The 19,501-nt window shown below is 48.4% G+C and overlaps 1 protein-coding gene across 22 annotated transcripts in view; it reads left to right on the top strand.

Annotated features, from left to right (window-relative positions):
• CACNA1G (calcium voltage-gated channel subunit alpha1 G) overlaps positions 1–19,501 on the top strand; it is a 152,015-nt gene that overhangs the window by 97,279 nt on the left and 35,235 nt on the right. For all 22 annotated transcript variants that reach the window (XM_063352512.1, XM_063352496.1, XM_063352513.1 and 19 more), the window contains 5 exons: positions 4,208–4,308; positions 5,467–5,590; positions 8,510–8,578; positions 9,440–9,624; positions 16,308–16,434. In XM_063352512.1, the coding sequence (XP_063208582.1) occupies positions 4,208–4,308; positions 5,467–5,590; positions 8,510–8,578; positions 9,440–9,624; positions 16,308–16,434 (606 nt within the window). The remainder of the gene's footprint in view (positions 1–4,207; positions 4,309–5,466; positions 5,591–8,509; positions 8,579–9,439; positions 9,625–16,307; positions 16,435–19,501) is intronic.

The following is a 19,501-nucleotide window of genomic DNA, read 5'->3' as shown; positions in this document are numbered from 1 at the left end:
CGCTCCAACATCTGCTGCTTTTTTTCCAGCTCACCTGGTCCAAGCATCTCGCAGGTCCCTTCCTTTCCCCCCACAAGGTCAGAAGCCAGCGGCTCCCCTTGCCCTGGACACGTCCCTCCTCTCCCATCCCACCCAGCCCCGCAGCCCCGGCCAGCGCTGACGATAGGCTGTTCAATAAGATGCACGGTTTTAATCTTTATTACGGCATCTGTTTTTTAGCATAAACTGAAGATCGCCTTCTGTGTGCCGAGGTCTGGCCACGTAGGGTTAGACCAAAGGTGCCTCAGTCCTCTCCCATGGAATGGTCAGAAGCAAAATCCTGGGGAAAGAATAGGCAAAATAGGGTAAATGAATAAACCCATGGTAGAGCTGCAACTGGGACATCCGCAGCTGGCTGGTGCCTTTCCCCGTGCTCCGAAATGTGTCTTCGCTGCAAATCACTAAACCAGACGGATTGGAAAATATTGCTTAGATTAGCGAAATGAGCCCCCAGGTTGCGGAGCTTCCCTTTGTGATTCCCTCCTGACGTTCGGGGGGGGATGCTCTGCCCCTAAATTAGCCTTGACAAAGTCAGGGGGCAAAAAAAAAAGTAATTATTTTTTAAATGGAAAAAATAAAATTCAAAACTCCCCCGCCAACAAAAGAAGAAAAGAACTCGACTGTTACTCAGATCAAAGTAATCCTAAATATGCCCTTCTGCAACAAAGCTTCACATCTCTCCTTGCTGGCTGGTTTTGATTGCCTCTGCGCAGAAATAAAAGGAAGTGCAAAGGCTTCGTTTGGATCTCCCAGGCTCCCATTATATTAGTGCCGCTCCACTGCCTTCAATGAGTTTATTCTGGATTTACATCCCTCCGAGGGGCCGGAATCAGGCCCCTGATAGCTCTTCTCCCCAGTAAGTATAAAATGAGGGGACTGAAAACTGTTCTTCATTGCACGACTGCAGACAAGGAGGAACTTCGCGGGGAGCGCGGTCTGCTGCCTGGTTGGGCTCACGTGGCTGGGACCGACATCGGGGATGTGCTGCGAGGTCTTTGTTGTTCGCATCTGCTGCATTTTTGGATGCTTTTCGACCCAAATTTGCTGAGTGCTCAGAGCAGAAAGTGAGGCAAATATTGAAATCTGCAACCAAATGCGTCTCCTCCTCCCAGGGGACAAAATCCTCCTTGCAACGGCAGCTCCTTTCCCTGTCGCCTGTTGCACTTTTCGCTCTGTGGCGTGCGGTCCAGCCGCCCCCCGAGCCCTCTCAGCCTGCCCCCGCTGCATATTTATATTAAATCATCAGGTCCCGAGCACCTCTGTGCAGCTTCCAGCTTGCCTGGGGGTCCGCTGCCGCTCATAGAGCGTTTTTCAGCTTCCCCCCCCACCCCACCCCATCCTTATAATAAATCTTTTATAAATCTAAGCCTCTCCCTTACTTCGAGGAGCGCATCAGTCATCTTTTTAATGCCAACTGCCTTTCATCCTGCCCTCAGAACTACATTAATATCTGAAAGTCCTAAAAAAGCAGCTATTTCTCAGCAGCTTTCCTTGCTGTGGGATGGGAGTGAAGGCAGCCCCGGCATCGCACCGTGTCCTGGCCCCCGCCTGCATCCCGGCGGGGGGAGTTTTGGTGGTCGTACCCAGGGAGATTTTTGTGTAAATCGCCGGCGACTGAACTAAAGAGGAGTTTTCTTCTTCCCCCCCACCCCCGGCCCCGCATCTTTATTCATCCTGTCCAGGTGTGTTTTATGAACAAATAGATATGATTTAAACCACATAATTGATATATCGCTTTGAACATAATGCAGGCTTAAGCTGCAATCAGCCTGATTGTAAGCAGTTGATGCGTGTCTGGACCTCGCGGAGAAAGCATTTGATGGGACTTAGGCTGGAAACGCTCGGGTTTTTATTTCACAAATATCTTACATTTGGCTCAAATTAAGTGAACTGCGCTGTTCCACGGGGGGAAATCTGGAGCGAGTCCTTTGACTTGAGATTTCTGCGGATGTACTTGGCCCCGTAGAGAGCCGCCGGGCTGCAGCCCCGGCCGAGCCCTGGTGCTCGCCCTTACTCGAACACGCTGAATAGAGCGACATGACGGAAGATCACTTTTTGCCTTTGTTATCTGATTTAGCCCATGAACTGCAAGCTGCAACAATTAGCCAGACCCCAAAATATCTTTGGCATTAAAATTGGACAAAAGGAATATAAAGAAGCATTCTGTGCTGCTGACGCATTACCATTCACTACAAATCCCCATGATAAATACCAGAACTGCTTTGAATAATAGATACTTGTGGAAACCTTCCAGCTCGCAAAATGAACTGGACCAAGTCACAGCTATTACTCCATGTCCAGAGGCTGGGGTAACAATCGCTCTTCTCACCGCAACTTTGAGCAGACACCTGATTTTTTATCCATTTATTTACCTTTGTTAAATCTATGGATAATTAAACTAACTAGGCTGCTCGAAGGGATAACACAACCCCAAGGATGCATGCTCTATTAAATACAGTTTAGAGGGAAGGGAGCAGTTCTGATTCCTTGCCTGGGGTTGGAAAAGGGATGTGAAAACAGCCAAGACGTGGCCAAAACCTACTGGTGTGCCGTGGCGTGGTCTGTGCTTGCCTAGAAAGGGAAGGGGTAGAAAGATCGAGCTTTTTTTTTGTGGTTATTCAAACTTTTCTTGTTATTTTCACGAGGTGGTTTTCATTTTCTGAAGGGTTCAGGTTGTCACCAAGTGCTTTCATTAAAACGGACGCTACACTGGCTATTACCCATCGCTAATGAGACCCCTGGCTGAGTGCGTGTAGGAACAGAAAGGACTTCCTCCATTCCGCTCAATTACCCTAACAAATCCCATTTTTACAGCCCGCAGTACCTCCAATTGCTAACAGTTTGGCTCCGAATGAATTCCCCCCCGCCGGCCCTGCTGTTTTTAGGGTGAAATAAATAAAAGTGGCTCAGCCCCAGGGTCCTGTCGCTCCTGGGGTGTGAGTGGCAATTCCTGCGCTGTGCTTCGCACCCCTCTGCATCCTCACGGCTCTGAACATCTGCAGAAGAAAGCTTCAAAGAGCCCGGGCGGCCACGTGTGTGCCCGTCCAAGCCCTGGTGGTAGCAGGGAAATAACGCTAATGGAAGAGCGAGGATTTGTTTTTGTTGATCTGTAAACACAAAGCTCCGCGGTGACGTTGCACGCACCCGTCTGTGGATTGATCTTCTGGTGCTTCGCTTTGGAAGGGCTGGGAAAGCCCCAGCGTGGTGGGCGAGAGGTTCGTCTGGCTCCTGCTGGTTGCCGCTGCTCAAGATGCTTGCGCTGCGATGCCAATTGGATTAAAGATCCTGACCTCCCCTCGGAGACCTACAGACGAGGAGGTGACAAGACTAATCCAGAGGCTGTTCCAGCCAGGACGAGGCTTCCCCTCAGGATCCACTTTTTCATGTCTTTCGTTGGCCTGTCGGCCAAGGCTTTTACAATCTGCCCTTCTGGCCTTAAACGACCTTGCAGGGGGTCTAAAACATAAGTATGCCTGGCCGAGGATGCGCTGGGCTTTCAAGTAGGAATTAATTTGCGGGAGTCGGATGGCCTGTGTTCATGCAGAAGGTCAGGCTGGCCACGATGTTCCCTTCTGGCTTTATAATCTCCCGTCTAATCTGTTTGTGCTGAATGAGAGGCAGATGCTCGCCATTGTGTTCCTGGACCAAAACTCGGGTCCCCAAACGGTTTCTTCAGCTTTCCAGGGGTGCTTAGACATAGGGCTTGGCCCAGCAAGGAGCAGGCATCCCTCCCTCTACTCCATTTATAACCTCTGACATAAGCATTATATATTATTAAAAAAAAACCCAAACAAAAAAAAACCAACAAAAATACCCCCAAAATCTTAGAAGATTCAGGCAAGCATCTGAGGAGTATCTGGAGGGACTGAGGCTGATCAGAGCGGGTTATCAGTCATCTAGGACAAAGACTTTATTTACTGTGTTGGTCCTTTTGGCTAACTGCGTGCCAGATGCAAGACCAAACCCTTGCCCAGTTGCCAGAGCTCTTTCCCCTGCCCAGTGGGGTCTTTTTCGGGGGCATCATTTTATTTCAGCTTTACTGAGCACTTGGAAATGTGTCTTCAGTGAAAAATTGCCCCGGGTCCTTTGCTTGGAATTTTTGGGGGTTTGCTGTTTTAACAGTTCTCTCTTTGTTTTCCTCCCGGTCTGCTCTACGTTTCCCTCCTAGAGCAAAAGAGACCGCATCAAGGCGTGGGTACGGGCTCGTCTCCCTGCCTGCTGCAAAGAGAGAGACTCCTGGTCCATCTACATCTTCGCCCCTCACTCAAGGTAAGGCGGATGCCCTTGAGCAGTGGCGGCGTGCTGGGCATGGGCACGGGTGCCTGGGCATGGGTGCCCTCGTTGCGATGGCTCATTCTGCCCATGTATCCCATATGGGTCTCTCTGTGTCAGAGCCAAAACTCCCAGGCCTTCCCCTGCTCCAGTACCACATCGGGGTCACAGAGAGCTGCTCCAAGGTGTGCACAGTCCTGGCATAGGAGTGTCCAGTACAGACCTGTAGCCCAGGGCATGGCTAGAGCTTTAATCAAGTTCGTCATTCGCTCTGTCATTGATGCCAGCGCTCTGCAAGTTTTTCACTTGATGGAGCGTTGGGGGGAAAGGTGCTGCATTAAGCAGATAAATCTGAATTTGCACCCAGTGTACGCTAATAAGACAGCAAAAGGACACTCCTTGACCTCCTAAACCCGCCTGGACTTCTCTGTCTACTCTCTCCCAACAACCCTCAGAAAACACCCTCTCCTTGCCCGCAGGCCCCCGGCTCTGCACTTCCCAAAGCCCAGCCGCGCCGGGGCCGTCTGGGCTCCGTGCTCTCCTCTGTGTCCCTCTGGACATGCACCCACGCTCACCGAGGGTATCCTGTGTTTGAGCTGGTGGGCCCTGGACAGCATTCGAGTTCATTCATACAAAGATTAGAGAGATTTTCAGAAACAGACTTTGGGAAATGTAATACGGTATTATAAATCCTGGGTCAGTGTACAGCCATCTGTCACAGTAAATAGCTTCTGTCCCTTTGTTCTGTGTGCGCTCAACCCTTACGGGCTTGCTGGGAGTATTCCTTCCTTTATTTAAGCTAAACCTGAGCACTACAGACCAGGTAGGGGGTCGGATCCGAACCTGGCTGCGTGTCCAAGTTGTGAAAGCAGCTCCACTTCAAGTGACCCAGAGTCCCCTGTGAACATTACCAGGGCTTGAAGTTCTGGAACCCAATTCTGTAGCTCCGATCCTTTTCTATTCATACCCCGATCTGCCTGCAGCGTGCGGCTCTGCCAGGGAGGGGATTGGGAGGTTGTAGCTCATCTGCTTTGCAAACGGAGCGCTCGATTCCCCTGCCACGCGTCGAGCTGCAGCGTTTCTCCCCAACCAGTCGAGCATTAATAGCTAGTCTGTGTCTCCTCTTTTTTTTTTTTTTTTCTTCTTTCTCGGCAGATTTCGCCTGATGTGCAATAGAATCATCACACACAAGATGTTTGATCATATCGTCTTGGTGATCATTTTCCTGAACTGCATTACCATTGCCATGGAACGACCCAAAATCGAGCCTCACAGTGCTGTGAGTTTCCAAGGTTAACTCTTTCCCGTGCTCCTGCTGGAGCCAACACCCGTGGCGTGGACCCCACTGCTGTGCACTTGGTCTCACTTTCTTTCTCTTTTGTAAACGGGAAGCTGGCAATACCCCCTGCGTATCCTTTGAATTAGGTGCAGCAACTCTTCTGGTCCCTACCCAGCCTCCTTTCAAACTACAGGAGCAGAGCTCATGGCCTGCAATATATCGAATATCCCATTTCTGCAAGTACAATCAAGGTTTTAACACATGACATAAGCATGACATCTGTCTCGGTTTCCTTCGCTGATAAACCTTCAAACACTTTTCCTCTCTCGACACAATGTTCGTTTCTTCCATCTGTTCTCCACGGGCACGTATGTGTGGTGCGAAGGGAATGGGGGAAACTGTTCATTTCATACTCTGCTCTCCCCTTTGTGTATCAGCTTTGTTGTGACACCAGAAACACTGAATTGATACATGCACTGTGATGCCATTTCCCCAAAGCATTTTGTTTTGAAAGACTGCGTAAGGATTTCTCAAACCAGACCCTCACAGCACTAACGTCCATCAATCGGAGGGGCAGAATCGCCCTATTGCTCTTTTATTTTAGCATAGATTGTGGCTGAGAGATTCGCTGCGCTCTTGCTGATGTAGTGCAAAAGACTGCTCATATCGCAATCATATAGAATCCTGTTTTGTTGATGTAGGCGTGTCAGGCTGTTCATTTTTGTGGATCTTCAATGTAAGACCTTAAAACTGGAGTCTTGGCTGCTCTGTGCCTATTTTAAGCTTTCCCTAGTAGTCCTCCTTACCAAAATAGTTTGCCCAGTGGTCCCTCCCCTAAATCCATTTTTTTTCTTTTGGCTATCATGCAGTCATGGCGCACCAACTCGCAGCTGCAAGAAGAGAGCAGGACTCCCTGCCAGCCGATCTAGCGGGAGGGAATCACCCTGCTGTTCCCCAAATGGGGCACCCTGAGAATGTCCCTTGAAATCCCAAATGCTTCTTTGGAGCCCCTTGCTGCGTCCTCTGAGAATCGCCATTCACCAAGGCTGGCTCCAAAGGAAACTGTGCTTACACAGAGCTGAAGGGAATGGGGTGATGTGCGTGAGTCAGAGGAGCCCACAGCAAAGAGCTGTAGCACGAAAAACCAGTACTTCATGTATGAGAGGAGAAGGATGTCCCTGGGCATCGGAAGAGTGCAGAGAGGAAAGGGGCCAGGAATTCATCAGCATCAGGTTATAACCAAGGGAACGAAAATGGGCCATCCAAGGTTGGAGCTGAGCCAGACCACGCTCTGGGAGCAGCAGGGAGGAGAAGGGGGATGCTGAGCGGTGGGCAGGGAGCAGGGGAGCCAGGAGGAGTGCACAGGCCCTGCCCGCGCTGATGAAGCTCTCATCTGGAAACCGAGAGAGTTAGTTTAGCTTGAGTTGTTTAAAATAATTGTACTTTGCTTCCCCAAGCTGTGGATTTTTTAGCTGCTTCAAGCGAGTTCTCTTTCCCTGTCCCAATTTCAGCTGGCTCATTGGAAGAGGGGATGCTGTTGCTAGCCAACACACGCTCCCCATCGCAGAGTGCACGACATGGGCCGGGGAGATTATCCTGCAAAATAGCCACACGCTTGCCAGAGAGGAATGTAATATCCTCAGTCTCTCCTCCATGCTATTGCTGTTTTATCTCCAGCTCCACAAGCAGGTCCCTGCTCGCTCTCTCCTGCCTACTGCCTACCCCTCCACAGCAGTCTTTTGTGTGGCAGTCAGCTAACGGCCGGAGATGTTTCCTATCACAGCTCAGGCAATCACAGTGCAGGTCTAGGACCTAATTAATTATGGACCCAGTATGGAAACAAGCTACTCTGTGGTTCCTGAGTCACTTTCAGTAAATCATGATCTGGCAAGCGAGAGAGTTGCCAAGGTGTTTTGTCTTGTTTAAATTGCATCTCATTTTGAGCAAGAGATCTGCATCTCTTACGGGACTGCTCTGTAGGGAGAGGCAGAAATAAATCCAGAATTGTTATTAGCAGAAGTGGGGCTGGTTCAATTGTATGCGCACATGCATACATGCATACGCATCATCTTTCCTCCAGCCTCCCCCTTCTGCCGTCCGTTTCTCGGTACAGGCAATCAGAGATTGTTCGGGGATTAGGGAAAAGTGTAATTTATTTAATGATCATCATTAAAAAGAAAGGTTTCTGCTAACTACAGATAGGGAACCGGTCCATGGTCTCATCTGTAATCACTAGCTGCTATTGCAGAGCGGTGGCAGTGAGGACTGCATGGTCTGGTGGATAGCGCAGGGGACTGGGAGATGAGACTGTTGGGCTTCACGCCCAGGACTAGCCTGTGGCTTTGGGCAAGTGAATCAACCTTTCAGGGGCAGGTCTCAGCTGGCATAAACCCCCAGAGCTTAACTGGCTTCGGTGGAGCTGTGACAACTCATGCCAGCTGCGCTTCGGTGTCCCGTGGGTCCCGCTTGCCTTGCAGCACAGCCACTCTAATATTGACTTAATTTCTAGGAGAATTGGGAGCTCAGTGATATTTGCAGTGTGCGGTGATGTCTGCAGGTGACGGGCAGGTAGAGATTTGTCAGGCACCTTCTGAAGAGGGGAGATCTCCCTGTTTCTGCTTGGGGGCGGGGGGGGGCAAATGGGGGGGATTTGGGAGCAAATGGGGTGATTTTAGGGGGCAGGTGCTGGCTCTGCCCCTGTCCATGGTGCTGACACAGACCCGGGCACTGGCCGTGCTGAGCGTGCAGAGGGTTATTGTCTAAATATTTGGATTTTCCTCTCTTTGCGAGCAAACGGTCCGAGACTTGTTTCAGCACAGAAGCTGGAGAACAGTTAGCAACCACCCAAATATGCACAGGGAGATGTACAGCTGCGGAGAGCAGGCTATAAAACCTTGTCTCTCTTTTTCTTTTTTATAGGAACGGATTTTCCTAACGCTCTCCAACTACATCTTTACAGTTATCTTCCTGACTGAGATGACAGTTAAGGTAAATGAAGCTGGAGGATAAGCGTGCCTATATTATATTAGTGAAATTTTATTATAGTGGACTCACAAAACCCTACTAGCAATGAGCGAGGTGTATATTTTCCTCTTCTGAATCATATTCAAATACCCATCACATGCCTTATTCTGAGCACGTTTTACATCAGAACAATTTCACTGAAGTTGCTCTTGATTTACACCATTATGTGAGCAATGGGATGCTTCAATTCAGCAATCCTTCCCTATTCAGCAAAGCTCTTGAGCACATGCTTAACTTCAACCATGCATGTAAGTCCCATTGTCTTCAACAACCAATTGTCCTCAACAACCTAAGCAGCTATGTGCTTTCCTGAGCAGGCAGAGACTTAAGCACGTTGAAACATTTTGCCGGATTTGAGGCAGGAGGCTCAGAAACTCATTGCTGTAAATCTCTCTTGTGTAATTCATAATCACCTCACAGAACAATTGCTCTTTCTTTGGAAAGTTTCTCTAGTTTCTTTATTTGCAAAGCTTGTAAATGATTGCTTTGGGTCAGCCACTCTGAACCTTTACTCCAGCAGCCTGTAGGAATAAAATACTATCAAACTTTTTATGCCAGAGCTAAGCATGTTAGGAACAGTTTTGTGCAGCTAGGTTTAGCTGCATTGAAAATATATAAGGGACAATTTGAGATGTTTCCGCAGAGGTATTTTTACAATTCTTGCAACATAACACTTGCTAATTTGTCTAATTAGTCTTCTATACTGGGAAGCAAATGGACTCACAGACTCGTATCTGTAAATAATGCATTCTCAGCAGGTTGCTAACTGGAAGAAACATATTGGATGCGATAGTCATAATTTGTTGCAACTTGGTGTCCGGGCAGGTGGTGGCACTAGGCTTGTGTTTTGGGGAGAAAGCCTACTTGAAAAGCAGCTGGAATGTGCTGGATGGGGTGCTGGTTCTCATCTCCGTCATCGACATCTTGGTCTCCATGGTGTCAGACAGCGGCACGAAAATCCTGGGGATGCTACGGGTTTTGAGACTGCTGAGGACGCTGCGACCCTTAAGGTAAGCAGAGGATGCGGAATACCTAAGAGTGTGGGGTGTGTGCACCGAAGGGGGAGCTGAGCCTCTCCTGCAAGCAGCAGCATTCGTGCAAGGGAAGGGACAGGCGAGAGAAGGGCACGGCGCCTGTCGCCAGCGTTGTGCCCAACCTCCTGCTGCTGCGCAGACAATGAGCGTCCGCAGGTCCTGCAGAGCCGCAAGGAGCTCCGGGCGCTCGCTGTGTTTTGGGACCAGCCCCAAGTGCAGTAGTAAACTGATCAATGCCTCTTTTGCTCATTAAAACACACATCCCCTGCTATTTGTGTTCTCATTTGCTCTCCGTAAAGTGCAGCTTAACAGCTTCTCCCCCTTTCCTTCAGGCAGTCAATGGCTTTTGTAACAAAGAAGGAAATTAGTAGCAGGTGGCAGATCATTTTTAAGGCAGCAGAGACTAAACTGTTGCTTAACCTAGAATGCAAAGAAGCTTATTTCCCATCCACCCCGCCCAGTTCCCCATTAATTTTACAGAGACATTTATTTTGAAAGTTGCCCAGACAAGATGAAAGCAATTGTCCTGCTAACTTGGTCCCCCGTCTCTGACAGCAGACGGTATCCCATGCTCCAGGGGCGGGCACCCCTCTGACCAGAACCTGCCCAAGGACCAGCCTCTTCCAAACAGGCGTCTGTTTTGCCCTGTACCCCAAGGCATGAAGGTTTCTCTCCACGCTAAATGCGGTCCCTCTTTAATGCCATTGTTGCTGCTCTTGTTACGCAGCAGCTAATAAACCTTCCTGCTCAAAGCATTTTTGTGTGCTTGTCATATCTTACTGCTGCTTCCTTCATAAAAGGTTTGCTTTGAGTCAGGATTTTCTCTTTTAGGACAGAAAAATAGGACCCTACTTCTGACAGAAAATGTTGTTTTACTAGCCCTGTGTGAATAATAAGTCTAAATAACACTGGCCATGCCTATGCGTATATCTTTCAAATATTCTCAACAGCTATGAAAGGTATTCTGTTAAATTGGGCTATGCGTATGTTGTGCCTGGTGAGTTTTAGGACGTGAGCTGCTCTAATGATTTTTATCTGGACAGAAAGTGCCATTGGTGTGGTTCAGCTCCCTGACCATATGACTAGGTTGTCTTCCTGTGTGACTCCAATTCAGGCTTTTTTCTCTTCATGTGTCCCCCAGCATCTCCATGTCAACTGCAGTTTCTGGGAGCAGAAAACACCAGATTACTGGTTCAGTAGACCTGCTCTGCTGTTCTGTTTTGGGTGATTTTTGACTCATGTTAAGAAAACCTACAAAATAATCTGGATAGCTCTGGGTAAAAGGAGGATTGATTTCCCATCTCTGAACTGTGGAAGGCAACTTTCTCTCTTGAGGTGGTGTGGTTAAATCAGATCTAGAGGGAAGAGGCTTGGATTGTGTTGAGCCCTGCAAGAGTCACCTGCCTGACCTACTAAAAGCCCTGTATGCTTTCTACATCTATAGGTCTGTCTGGCCAAGACCTGGGTCTTTGTTTGCTAGAGCTTTTCTCTGCAGTCACCTCTGTGCATGAGTAGTCTGCAGTTACGGGGAATAACCCTGAGTAACTGCAGGCTGGAGGAAGACCAGCCATCTGGAGCATGTGCAGGATTTAGGCTCTTCCATTGCTATTCCATTCCTATTCCATTCCTGTTGGCATTTGATATGTTTTCTCAAGAGATTGTGTGAACGTTTTCAGACAAGATACTGCTTTCTACTACAAAGGAAATGTAAAAAGACAGCAACAAGCCCGTTCCCTAAATATGTTCACAATCAGTTCTATTCCCCTGTAATTAGATTTGTAGGAAATGAAAAAGCAGCCATCGAAGTGGGGGCTTTTCAGTAAGTCATAATCTCCGCATGTGGGAGCCCATCTGCCTCTGCGCTGCACATCTGGGCTGCCCTGAGCACGCCTCTGCCCGCAGCTGCCCGCTCTGCCTTTGCCGCGGGCTGCGCCGTGCGGCTCGGGGATCTGCCCGGGATCTCCAACTGGTTCAACATGGGATGAAAGCTGGGACAGGTGGCCTGAGGTCTTTGCGCACTGTGGCTCCAGTCCCCGTGTCCGGGTGAAGCCCCCAGTGGAGACCAAGCCAGTTTTTCCTTTCCAGGAAAGCAGAGGGCAGAGACCAAAGCAAACACTTCATCCCCACCACAGACGAGCTAAGCCGGCTCCGTCTGTCCTCCCTTTCCGTAGGCACTTGGGGACACGGCTGCGGAGAGGACACCGACGGTGAGAAGCCAAGTCACAGCTGTGTGTGTCACTCTCAACTCGAGGGCAGGGACAGCCCTCGTCATCTCTGCGTTGGCTTTTCCTGGTCTGAAGGGGCTCTTCTTGCAGAAGTCCTCCCTTGTTCTCTCTCTTGTTTTCTCCTGTGGGAAGGGGCCCGTTGCTCTCCATAGCACACAAAGCCACGCGTGCTTGTGCCTTTTGCACAGGCATTAAAGAAAACTGGCCTGTGTGCCAATCACGGGCTTTTGATTGCATGATTGATTATCAGCCTCCAAATTGAATCCATGAGGATTCGAGCCCAGCTTTATGACCAGAATTCCAAAAATATATTCACAAAGGAGTGACATTTAAAGATGTTTCCATGACCCTCTGATGTTTCAGCCAGTAGAGGGATTGCTTATACAATAACATTCCTTCCTAATGCGTTCAACCTGCTGTTGTTGGGATCAAGTGTTGCAGCTTAAGATACAAGAGAAATCAAAATTGAAAATGCATTCAGAATTAACGTGGATGGACTTCAGCGCTGTTTTACTCTCTACAGAGCCCGGACTTTGACTTCCAAAGCAGATGGATAAATTTTTCACTTTTCATACCATTGCAGTATGAAATAGTCATTTCTCAGACTCTCTTCTATCATGTTATCACCTCTGCTAATTTTTTTTTTTAATCTCTGGAGGAAGGTCTTCATTAACGTTGATCCGCTGCTTCATCTAAGTGCTACTTCTTCTTCTGAGAGCTCTGATCAGACTTGCAGGCCTAATGTCAGTAAATGTGATCCAGCTGGGATGTGTGAAGCTGGCAGTGTGTTTGGAGTGTCTCACGCCAGGGGTCTTACAGCACTGGGAATGCTGAGACCAGAAGAACCAGGAGGAACTCAAAGGATCAACATTTCTTCACACTGGGAAAAAAAAAAAAAAAAAAAAAAGAAGTCTCATTTCAGTTTCCTCATTTGTATTATGCCTAATGCAGACTGGAATTGTCCCGAGGGTGACCTCGACTGGTCTATGGCTCTGGCACTTCCAGAGGGCTCCAAATCAGCTGCATCCTTCAGCAATAAACTGTAGGAGTCGTGAGTCAGATAATACGAGTTCACAAGCCTGATACCAGCAGGACCTTGGGCAATATTGATGAGGTGCGGGGATGCTGTATCCTGACATATTGGAGCTGACACTAATAATGTGGAAACGCTGAGGATTTCATTGGCGCTTCTCAGGGAGTTATCGGAATCTCAGGAGAGCGGCAGCAGTCTTTGCACAGACTTGCCTCGACGCTGGATCAGGCACTGAGTTTGAAGCAGCTCCAAGGTCTGAAGGTTTTCATTAGTAAGAACTATTATTTTTCAAAATCTTTTCAAAGTCTTCTCTCCCTGTAGGGCTGGAAACAGCACTGGCATGGAGCTAAACTGGTGGCAGCTTTTACCCTCATGCATTCTCATTTGAGGAATTCCCTGGTTGATCAAAACTCTGAAAGCAGCCAAATGCTGCAGTTTTTCAGCCCTTTTTTTCTCAACACACATGACTTTGTGAAGTCAGACGAGTAACCTCCTATTTTCTCTCTCTGCTGGATACCAAATAGTATCTCACAAGGGAAATCACTTTATTATTTCTAGAATAGGCTTTCTTAATAACTGTTGGAGAAAATTATCAACTTTAGACTCTGGAGACTAAATTTCTTCCTTGTTCCCCAAAATTTAAGGATGCTCTAGTAATTTAAACCACAGGCCTTCAATTTAGAAGACCTGACTTCAATTCCGTCCTGTGTGACAGTGGGCAGAATACCTAAGTCGATCCTTAAAGCACCAAAGTACCTAATTCCCATCAAAATCTTTGGAAATGAGGTTCCTGCATACCTCTAAGAACATGGCCTGCGGTCCTCCCATGCCTCGGTTTCCCATCTCTAGTTTGTCATTTGCAGGATTTCAGCCAGGACTGTGTGAGGGCAATAGGTGAGGGGTGGTGAGGTCTTCAGGCCATCTGAAGATGCAGAAGAGCGATTCAGCCTCAGACTGTCGAGCCTAATGCTTGCTTTGTGCACTCAGAGGGAGTGGGAAGAGCCCTGGCCCTGCGGCCGCTGCCCATTAGGCTGGACTAGCCGGCTCATTGAGCTGGGCACGCTAACCTGCCTCCTCTGCTGGCTGGCCTCGCCTCCGCTCTCGGCATCGGTGCAGGTACAACGTGACGGCAGCAGCGCGGCCGCCCCAGTGCCGACCTCAGCCTGGGCTGATTCACGTGGGCAGTTTTGGCAGCCCGCACCGACCGGTCTCCATGCTGCCCTGGCTACATGGGGTCCACACCATCCCCTGGGGCATCTCAGCCTTGAGCAGCCTTCTGCTCCCTGAGCCGTCTCACCCCGCAGCTCATTCCCTAAAATAGCCCAGATTTGAGCATCGGGAAAGCCGAGGTGTCTGAAATAGGGAGCCACAGCGGGTACCTGGAAGAGACACCCAGTGTGAGGAATAGCAGCATCTGCCTTTTGTGTTTTACTGGTAAAGGAGTGGATAAATATACCGCCATCTGTTTCTTTTTCTAAATGATAATTGATGAGTTACCCTTGACATTTCGAGTAAATATTTAACCAGAAAAAATGGGAAATAATTTTTTGCTTTTCAGGATACTGTTTAAAGCCAACAATTTCTAAAAGACCTGGTGCCGGTGCACTGAGCTTTGCAGGTTGCTGAACCTGGTGGCGCTGGGGCAGGGGAGGGTCCCAGCTAAGGCCATGCATGTTGGGCATGTGGATGTGTCCATGGGGACCTCAGCTGGAGCACCATGCCTGGGAGGGGGAGAGAGGAGGAGAACCTGGATCCTCTCCAGGCAACAAAACTCCAGCTGTGCTTCGGGTGGTGCAGCCAGACTTGGGGCAAAATGGGAGAGGTGGTGAGAGGACTCCCATGGCAAAAGTGAGAGCCAAACAGAAACAAGAAGGTGGGGAAGTTTGTGGCACTTTGGAGTGCCAAGTGTTCAAAGGAGTCACCAGCCGGTACCCAGAAGCACACAGGTGCTTCCCTCCCTCCGACTTACACAGCAGACAGCTATTTCTGCCTTGGGAAAGCACAGTTTCTATGGCATCAGTACAAATTGATTTACAGCACTAGTGAAATGCTGAATTCCAGTTGGCATCAAGAGGAGGGAGGCACGCAACCTCTTCAGATGCCTTTCTCAGTCCCCCAGCTCTCCACCTTCAGGTCTGTGAGCCTGAATACCTTGTTCATCTTGCCCAGCATGGTGAAATGGCTTCTCTACATCACACAAGCCTTGTCCTTTCATTGTAGCATTGTCCTTGAGAGTATAGTACTCTCTTCTTTTTTCTTTAACCTGCTTCAGTCATGATGTCCACGTTATTCTTCTCCAACCTTCCCATATGATCTAGTCCTCAGTTATGAATTTCTCTGTGGTACCAGACAGAGAGGAACTGCAGAAATAAGGTTGGATGCCCGTGGTCCTGCTGGTGAAGTTTCACCACTGGTTCAGTAGCTGAGGTTGTACCGTGGGTATAGAGCAGAGACTGTGATGGTACTGAGGGGTAGCTCAGGTCTCCGTACACAACAGCGCTATAAGGACATGTACAGAGTTATATTTTTTTTTTACAATGAGGGTGGTGGAACACTGGAACAGGTTGCCCAGAGAGGTGAGAGATGCCCCGTCCCTGGAAAGATTCCAGGTCAGGTTGGACAGGGCTCTGCGCAACCTGATCCAGTTGAAGATGTCCCTGGTCATTGAAGGGGATTGGACTAGATGACCTTTAAAGGTCCCTTCCAACCCAACACATTCTGTGATCCTATAATCACTACAGATGTGCAGGCAGCTGTGTAAGAGTCTCACAGCTCACAGGCTGAGACAGGGAATTTAAGAGCCTTGCCTAAATCTGCACAGGAATGGACACTGGGAGGCCCTCTCTTTGCTGTCCTGGACAGGCTACAGGCATAAATGTGTGTGTTTGTGGATGGCCCAAACCAAGAGGCTGATCCCAGGGAAGGTGTGATCAGGACTGGAAACCTAGAGAGCTCTTTGGACCGAATGACAGGAAAAGGGAAATGCCAAAGCTTGAATATATTATAGTGAATGGTAACTAGAAGAGGCTGATCAGCAAATGGATCAAGAATAGGTAGTGGGTTAGATTAAAACCATCATTCGAAGTTTGAAAAATATGGGACTAGCCTGTACATCTTCCTTTCCTTGGTCCTTCTCCAGGGACTTTTCTGGCCTGGCTCCTCATATTTCATCTCCTCCTCTTTTACTCAAAGCTGTATGTGCAGGCAGAGACCCCTTTCCCTCAAACACCTCCATAAGCTCACAGGTCAGTCTTCCAGAACTGCTTCTTCCATCATGATTTTTGAGTTATTTGTCATTCTAAAAAATTCCCTAATGCTGCTTTCTCCATGTCTTCTGTCTTGATAGGAGGCAGAAATGGGCGAGAATGGGACTAACAGAGCTTTTGTGCTTGCCCCCACAGAGTCATTAGTCGAGCCCAAGGACTGAAGCTGGTGGTGGAGACTCTCATGTCATCCCTGAAGCCCATTGGGAACATCGTGGTCATCTGCTGTGCCTTTTTCATAATCTTTGGGATCCTGGGAGTTCAGGTGAGTCCCCCGTAAGCCTTGGCACCTTACCCAAAACCATTAACGAGCCCCATATGGCCCCATGTCTGGGTATCTGTTCCAATGGGCACGCTATAAGCCTTTCTGAAACTGAACCAATGGGCTGTTTGGCCTTCCTGAGGAACGCTTCTTGCTCCTAGTGAGGAGGAATGAGATTTCCCATTATTGGTTCGCCAATAAAACCTCATTACCAATTACAACCTAACAACAGTGGCCCAGCTACACCCATCCCTAGCCATAGCTGAAGGAGCAATCATTAGAGACAGTTAGTGGGGTGGGTTTTGCCGCTATCTGGTTCCACTGAGGTCCTCTGCCCAGCTCTAGGAATGCGTGTTGGTTTTGAATCCATAACTTCGCCATAGTTAACAGCCTGGGATGACGCAGACTCAAGGGCTTATGTGGCTCTTGGTCTGCAGCCCAGCGTGGCCTTTCCAGTGCTCTCAAGATACATTTATTCCTGACTTCCAAGTCTTGGCTATGTGTCATTTAACGTGTTGAACTTTCTCGAAGCTCCCCTGTTGCATGCAGTGATTCAAAAGCCAACACGATGACCCCCTCAAAGGCACACAATGGACTTTCTTCATCCTTTCCCCACCACAAGGACTTGTCCTCTGCCTGCAGCGGGACATGAATCAAGATATTTCTCCACTTTCTTCCCCTGGCCACCCCACAGAAGGGTCAGGCCTGAGGCACGACACGTACCACCAGAAAAACTCTGCTCAGGGAAACAGTGAAATCCCATTCCTGTTCCGTCCGGGAGATAACATGGGGACATCTCCCCTCCACCTTTCTTCTAGGTATAAACCAACAGGGAAATAGAAACTCTCAAAGCTGAAATTGTTGGTTTGTAAACTCCAGAGAGACTTTGACCTGGACATTCATTCAGATTGTGACAGTTTGTATAACTGAAAGCTTGCAGAAATAGAGATTTCTGAGTCTGCTTCCTGCCAGCTCTGCTGGCAATATCCTCAGTCCCGGGAGTGCAGGAACCCAGGGGGAAACGTGGCAGAGTTTCCAATGCAATTGGTTTCTCATTACCTGAGAAGAAGAGATTGTTTCGTATAAATATTCTGACATAACACTTCTTTCTTTCTGAAGTTTATCTGATCTGTCACAGCCAGCTTTGGAAAGCAGCTCTGTTTGGCTTTGTTTTGGAAAGGTGTCTTGTATAATATTTTATACTAATATACCGTATAAATAATAAAAACAGCATTGAAAATAAACAGAGAGGAAAATCATGCCATCCATAACCATCTCAGCAGCTAGATTGGCTTAGCATTGCAGTACAACGACATCCATCCATTATACTAAACAGATTCCTAAAACTAAGCATACCCCGTAAAACAGTATAAAACTCAGACATGGGAAAACTTATGCCAAGCGACAAAACTTGCAGTATGCCCTTTGAATTTCCTCCCTGCTAATTGCGATTGCTTTCCCTAGTGACTTGCAGTCTTGTGTTAAATTGTCATGAGTATCGATGTGCTTAAGTGGTAGATACAAGTGAGACTGATCCTGTATTCAAGATGCAAAATTCTCAGTTAATATTTATGTCTAAGTAGGTGCGAGATGAGGACCGTAACAGTTTTATATAAAAAGATGATCTCTCAAAGTTACAGTTGGTTTTCCCACGTAAATATAAACCGATGATCAAACTAGAGGTTTTAATGCTACTAAAACCCAGACGTCCAGGTTTCTAACAGTGTTTCCTTTTAGCAAGACTGGGTTTATTGTAGAGCTTGTCCACGCGTGAATAGTCATTAATGAGACGGAAGAAATAAATTTATAAAGCGAGTGCAGTAGGCATCACTGGGTCTTTCACTTTTGGAAGTGCTAAAATCTGAAGCACTCACAGGGATCGGCATTTTTGCAAATTGGGCTTTGTATTTCCAAACGCCGTTAGTAGCTGTGTTACTGCTCCCATCTGAGTGGTACAGTCCAGCTCCTGCAGAAGTTATATTTATAGACAATACATTAAAACCAGTTGTTTACCTTCCTGGTTAATTAAAACTTTTCTCTGTGAAGGCTATATCTCCCTAGTCTGCCTTACCAACGGATACTGTTTCTCCATGGAAAGATCAGGGAATACTTCTCTTCTTGCATCCAGAAGTTTTATGACTGCCTTGAGTGGTGGTTAATTTTGCATGCCTAGAAAACATCCTTCTGCTGTTGATTTCTGAAGGAAACCCATGGAGCAATGCGTGGGTTTATCTTGTTCGCTATTATTTCTACTGATATTTGTCTAGAACAACAGATCAAAACCTGTCAGCGTCTTTTCTCTGTATACTCAGGTGGTGTTTTAAGGAGCCTGGAGAGCAGGTTGCCATTCTCCCCCAAAACAGTAACGTCAATAGCTCCTGTCAGCAAATAAAACCAGATTTGTTGGATGTCTCCCAGGCTCTGATACCATCCATCCTGCTAGCATCAATCACCCTGTCTGAAGCAGTAATCATCCCCTGCCACTCTCTGTTCTGTGCACGGGAAGCGCCGGGTCTAGAATTAAGCGCGTGGAGGCTCCTGTTCCTCGTGCAGGTGTAAATCAGGAGCTGACTCCCCAGGAGCCGCGTCTCTCCTGGCTTACACCAAAGGAAATAAGCTCGGGATCGGGTACCCAGCGCCAGTCGTAAGGAATGATTTCAGAGCACGGGCTGCGGAGCCCAGGGGCGGCTGGAGAGCAGCATTCGGGGTGGGAGACGGGAGCTGGACTGACAGCAGTCTTGTTCCAGCGAGAGCCCAACGTCACTCGCAGCAGCTCGGCTCCTCTTTGACGTGTCCCCTCGTGACCTGTAAGAGCAGAGCTTAATCCATCGCTGTGCCTCCTCAGTGTCACCTTTTCTCTGCTGACAGAGGGCCCCCGTTACATTTAATTTGTCAGTGACTCTTGAAACCGGCACGGTTAGCTGGGCCGGAGTCGCCGGAGTCATTCCACGTGTGGTAAGGAGCCATTAGCTGGTCTGGGCTATTAGCCAGGGCTACGCTTGAGCCGGCGACCCAGAAGCAAAGGCCTTTAGGCCAGTCTCAGATCACTGAACCAGACACCCTAATGCAC

The sequence above is a fragment of the Chroicocephalus ridibundus genome, chromosome 14, assembly GCF_963924245.1.
Source record: "Chroicocephalus ridibundus chromosome 14, bChrRid1.1, whole genome shotgun sequence".
NCBI classification, from domain to species: domain Eukaryota; kingdom Metazoa; phylum Chordata; class Aves; order Charadriiformes; family Laridae; genus Chroicocephalus; species Chroicocephalus ridibundus.
The sequence above is the reverse complement of the archived record's forward strand: the minus strand, read 5'-3'. Positions and strand labels throughout refer to the sequence as shown.